Raw genomic sequence first — 6,013 nt, forward strand, 5'->3', positions numbered from 1 at the left:
GTACAAACACCTGTAGTGTCAATTTCAAAATCCAACATCACCTTCTTCTCAAGCTGACTTCTGACCTTTAGGTCAAGGCCACGGAGATTTAAACTCGTCTGACATTTTAACTACATACACTTACGGTATCAATTTGAAAATCCTGCATCGTGGCGTTCTAAAGTCACAAAACACACAACATCCTGAATGTCCTTCGAGAAGTGTGGAGAACTCAAATGAAATAGACAACTGCTAAGTTTGGAGACTGATGTAAAGTTAGCCAACACAGCACTGCAGCATGTTGAAAGATCTCAGTCTCAGCTTAAACAATACAGACTGTCATCCAGAGACAGCATCACAATTATCATTTGCATTGTCACATTAAAAAGCCAATATTTTCCTAATTTATTATCTCAGTAACCTGCTGATCCACAACTTACTGCCTTTTACACTGACTGCACTGGTTTAGAATGGTTAACTTTGTCCAACAGCTCTCTTTTCTCATGCCATAAGGAGCTGTAAAATTAATCTTTCTAATTGTTTTGAAAATGCTTTGAACAATAAGTAATCCTCTAATACGCCTACTGTCTCCCCTAAATTAGCTTTTGTTTGCTAATTTCGACAGCAGCACTTGAAGCTCCGCAGTGTGAAATTCCTGTTTTCCCCCTTTGGTAACATTTTTGTAAATGAAACTTCAAACAATCCAAACAACAGGAAGCTTCATGTGGCAAAGTTAGGAGGCAGGTGATCAAATCTTACAGTGCAGGTGGCATTCAGGACTGAAACGAGCCATTTGTGACTAGACTGACCAGGTGTCCCACTTTATATGGGGACTATAGGACAAGATTTCTGTTCCTCGGGCACCTTTTTAATAGCTCTGATTTCTAAACATCAACACTACAGACATTTTCAGTTTCTGCAACGTCTGATATTTATCCAATGGCTGCAAAGAAAGCAAGGAGGGCTGACTTCTAACTCCATTAAACTTCATAACTCCTGTTGTTCATGGATCCCCGGATGTTAAACTTTCTTACAACATCTGAAAGAGCAGACTCACTGATCATTTTATTCCAGATGAAAGAATTAAGGCCATTTTTAACTCTCAGTGATGCCACACAGTTTTGATTTTGGGAACAGAAGAAGATTTTGGATCAGGAACTGACTAAGACTTAAAAGCTAGATTATTTGTCTGATAATTCCATTCAAATGTTCCAAAAGGCACCACAAACAGCGACAGCAGCTTATGTCAGCATGACTGCCAATCAAAACAGCCGTGCCCCTCACTTTGAGGGTTACCAGTCCCCACCATTTCACAGCTTTTGTACCAGACTGGAAACATCTATGGGAGTCTATGTGGATTGACTCGCTTTTGAAACCAGGTTTGGACACTTCAACTATGACCCAACACGGTGGCATCTTCACTAAAATCATAATTGGACTTACCTATTTTCTTACAACGCTCCTCTCCTCTGTTGTGCATGATGATTGGTGAGTAGATGAAAGGGCTAGCATTGGATATATTCTGTCCCAGCAGGCCTTTCACTTTATGGGGCCGCAGACTGACGGGCAGATTAAGGAGCTTCACAGATCTATCGACGAAGAAACAGTGGCATGGATTACCGTATTTTTCCACAAGTATTCAAGGTTTAAAGTTCCTTAATGTTCATTTGACATGGCAGCAATATAACAATAATAATAATAATAATAATAATAATAATAATAATAATAGATTGCATTTATATAATGCTTTCAACACCCTCAACGCGTCGCCCAATATCTAGGCAACCTTTTAAATAAAGTTATTTACAACTGCTTATGTCATATATGGTATTTCAAAGTGTTTGTGATGAACATTCACATTTATTAGAGCACACTGTTAGAGAGAATTATGGTACTATTCTTTGTTAAAAGTTACAAGTTCAGCAAAACAAAAAAGTACAGGAACTTGAAGAAAGTGTGTACTCCACTCCTTACATTATACACAAACAATTGCAGGAATCAGAAATATCTGAATCTTAAGTTATCTATAAAAACAATAAAAAAATAAAATAAGGAAAGGGACAGTGCAGTGGTGGTGCAGAAACTAAAACCAATGAAATTAGCTTCAATCTGATACCTACAGGAGCTCACCGTCTGCTTTGAATTAGTGGAGAAAAAATTGAAGTGACAACAGTTAAGTATTTAGACATTCGCCAAAGTTTCCTTCACTTCAATGACTGTCAGTTACACCATATGAAGTATGCTTGTTAACGAATCAGTCAGTGCTTGAATAACTTTTTTTAAAGAAAGCTTAGGGCTTATGATGTGGATAAAAGCATTATGTTACTAATTTATAGGACAATTCAAAATTTGATTAAATGACTGGAAAGACAATTGGTCTGCGCCATTCGTCTCCCCTTGAAGCGCATATTTGAAGAGTATGTGGTAAATCATCAATTATCAGTTAAACTTTTCAATGACAAAAGGTGAAAATTATGAGTGTGTGTGTGTGAATTTAATGTTATGCTATTTTATGTGCGATGTCCCACTCATTTGTCCAAGACAAATTTCTGTCAGGGGAGACAAAGGCTAAACTAATCTAATTTTATTGCATGCAGTGTGGCAATAATTAACATTAATTTAAAACATTGTAACTCATCTCTCAAGCGTCTGACCATCAAACCATAAAGTGAAGGGATCACTTGATCAAAGTATAACAAAAAGTCCGTTTAACTTCAGGGACAGCAGTCTCTCCAGACAGAAAGCATAAACCAATGTTGATCCATTTCACTTATTTTGTTGTGACAAAATGTGCACTGGAGAGGCAACATCTTACTTTTTTTTTAAAGAAAGAAATCGAGCCACGCTGGAGTAACATTAACTAGACTGCCACCTTACCGAACAATAGGGAGCTTTGTGAAGGGCACTGGAGGTAGCTTCAAGCCATCAGGAAGGGTGATAATCTCCATTCCACCAGGACACTTGGAGGTGTAGTTCTCCAGACTCTGGGTGACTTCTTTCTTCTCTATAAATGTAAGAGCGCATCACAGTGAAAAAAAATCCATGCCCCTAAAGCAAACTAAACATAACTCTGTCAAGGACAAGAAAGTAACAATTACAAACATGATGTGAGCACCAGTGTAGAGGACTCATCTTTGTGTCCAACATAAATTAAATGGCATCATTACTGACTTCTGAGTTATTCCCTCTCAGCACTAACAACCCCAGTCTTAAAGAAAAATTATAGTTTATAAATTGTACCATCAACACCTGCTCACCCAGCCACAGGATGTACTTCTTACAAGTGTGTCCACTAAGGGAAGACTTGGAAATATTTTATACACATCTGTGTGCCTTTAGGAGGATTAGGAGTATGTAAGGGGAGGTTCTTTGACAGGCTTTTTGTAATGACAGATGGTCATGTTCGTAGACTCTGCTAGCCAGCAAGCAAGACAGACACCTTCTTGAAGTACCAAGGTAGTGTAGTTTGCAATGACAGCAGGTTTGTTGTAAGTGGTGTGCATCATTCTGGTTAACCAAACCAAATGAAAGCAAAAAGAGCCACTTAATGAAAAGACCAGTTATGATCAGAGTGAAAAAAGGAAGAAGAAAGAGGGAGAGTGGAGCAGACAATAATTATATATAATAATACATTAATGAATAATGTTACTGCATCTAGCAACAAATTGTCTTTTGCTTACATCAATAATTAACATTAGTGAACTTAACAACCAGAAGAGACTAGTATCAGCTCTGAGTGTTTATCCTTTTACTAGCAACTAACTTGGTGTTAAATATGTCATTAAATAGAATTTAACCCAAGTATCACAACAATGCTGATTGCAATAAATTTGTTAAAGTCACATTTCAAACAGACTATATTACAGACTTTATTAAAGGTGTATAAATTTAAAAAATTAAAGATAACTTATAGATAGAAAAACATTTTATACAAGCTGTAGACTGAATAGAAATGCTAACAGGGCTTTGGAGTTGACGTCACGCCGCAATGTATTGTGGGAGCGCGACGCTATTTTCCAGGTCCACAAATCAAAGCAGGTTCCTGTGTTGGAACGACGACTACAAGAAAGATGCTTAAAAGCAGCTCAAAAGAGAATGGACTGTACAGGGTGGGCCATTTATATGGATATACCGTAAGAAAATGGGAATAGTTGGTGATATTAAAGTCCTGTTTGTGGCACATTAGTATATGTGAGGGGGCAAACTCCTCAAGATGGGTGGTGACCATGGTGGCCATTTAGAAGTCGGCCATCTTGGATACAACTTTTGTTTTTTCAATAGGAAGAGGGCCATGTGACACATCAAACTTATTGGTAATGTCACAAGAAAAACAATGGTGTGCTTGGTTTCAACGTAACTTTATTCTTTCATGAGTTATTTACAAGTTTCTCTTTGTTCACAGCCATTTACATGTTGAAGAGGTTAACACGTGAGGAGCGGATCAAAATTGTGTTGATATCTGGTGAACGCAGTAACCGGGTCATTGCAGCAGATTTCAATGCAAGACACCCTACGAAAAAATGGAACAGGACCCTCAGTTCACGCAGAAGATTTTGTTCAGTGATGAGGCAAACTTTTATGTGAATGGTGAAGTTAGCAAACAAAACCACCGCTATAGGTCTGACACTAACCCACATTGGATGGATCCCTCCAAGACTGTTGGAGCAACAAAAGTGATGGTTTGGTGTGGTATATGGGGTACAACGATAGTGGGTCCATTCTTCATCAATGGAAACCTCAAGGCCACTGGATATTTGAAATTGCTACATGATGATGTGTTTCCCTCTTTCTGCACTGAAGCTGGCACGTTCCCTGAGTTTTTCCAGCAAGATGGTGCACCACCACATTATGGTGCCAGGTCCGAGCATTCCTAGATGAAGAGTTTCCTGGAAAGTGGATTGGTCGTCGTGGGCCAGTTGAATGGCCCCCAAGGTCTCCCAATTTGACCCCTTAGACTTTTATCTTTGGGGTCATCTGAAGGCAATTTTCTATGGTGTGAAGATTAGAGATGGACCGATCCGATATTACGTATCAGTATCGGTCCAATACTGACGTAAATTACTGGATCGGATATCGGAGAGAAATAAAAAAACGTAATCCGATCCATTAAATATCAAAAAAGCACCTCACAAAACTTGCGACATGGTGTAACTCAGCCCATAACCATAGTATGTCGGAGCAGTGTGCTCACGTGATAGAGCAGCTGTGTGTATTTGCAGCCTCGCTACCAAACCGGCATTTCATCTCCGAGGAAGTGATCCCAGAGAGAAATAAAGCAAGTGTGTAAGTTCATCTCTGAATGTTTGTAAAGCATTCCCGCTTTAAGCTTAACAACCGATATATGGAGCGACTGCCTCTTTTCTCTCTCCCCCCTCTCCTGCTGCTACTTCAATCATGAAACTGCTTAATGATCAGCTGATCAGCTTTTCTGTCGCGAGTCCGTCTCTCTTCTTTGTTTTTGGCCCACTTTGCACCAGAAAGAGGAAACCAGCGGCTGAACAACAGCAGCACGTTTAACCTTGATAATCTGTTAGAATTTATTTAATATTACTTTCTACTAGGGGTGCAACGATACTTGTATTGATATTGAACCGTTCGATACAGTGCTTTCGGTTCGGTACGCATATGTATCGAACAATACAAAATTTTTAATTAATTTTATCAACTTTTCTTCTGACGATGCTGTCTGTGTTGAGCGCTCAGTGGATCTGCGCTCGACAGTGCAGCCTAGGCGGAGTAGTCGAACGCAGATTCACTGAGCGCAGGGCAAGCTAGCGAGGCAGAAGTTAGCTCTCCTTGCAACATGGCAAATTGAACCTCCCCCCACCCTCATTCAGATCTGGCCTTTGGAACTATTTTGGTTTTCATGTGACGTATGACCCTGAAGGTAAGCGCGTCATGGACAAAAGTAAAACAGTATGTTGGATGTGCCACGCAATGCTCAATTACATTGGTGGGAACTAGTGTGTTAGCGCAGTTAGCTCGTTAACATGTTTGCCGTCCAGCCCCACACATGGGGCGATCCGCGGTAGCT

The 6,013-nt window shown here is 39.6% G+C and overlaps 1 protein-coding gene across 1 annotated transcript in view; it reads right to left on the reverse strand.

The window, feature by feature from the left end:
- Positions 1–6,013, reverse strand: part of trappc9 (trafficking protein particle complex subunit 9) — a 229,220-nt gene that overhangs the window by 182,675 nt on the left and 40,532 nt on the right. Inside the window, exons 11-12 of the mRNA XM_005753708.1 lie at positions 2,857–2,983; positions 1,423–1,568 (exon numbers count right to left, since the gene is read on the reverse strand). Coding sequence (XP_005753765.1) covers positions 1,423–1,568; positions 2,857–2,983 — 273 coding nt within the window. The remainder of the gene's footprint in view (positions 1–1,422; positions 1,569–2,856; positions 2,984–6,013) is intronic.

Source organism: Pundamilia nyererei, unplaced genomic scaffold (genome assembly GCF_000239375.1).
Source record: "Pundamilia nyererei isolate P.nyererei 1_Seehausen unplaced genomic scaffold, PunNye1.0 scaffold00455, whole genome shotgun sequence".
Taxonomy (NCBI): domain Eukaryota; kingdom Metazoa; phylum Chordata; class Actinopteri; order Cichliformes; family Cichlidae; genus Pundamilia; species Pundamilia nyererei.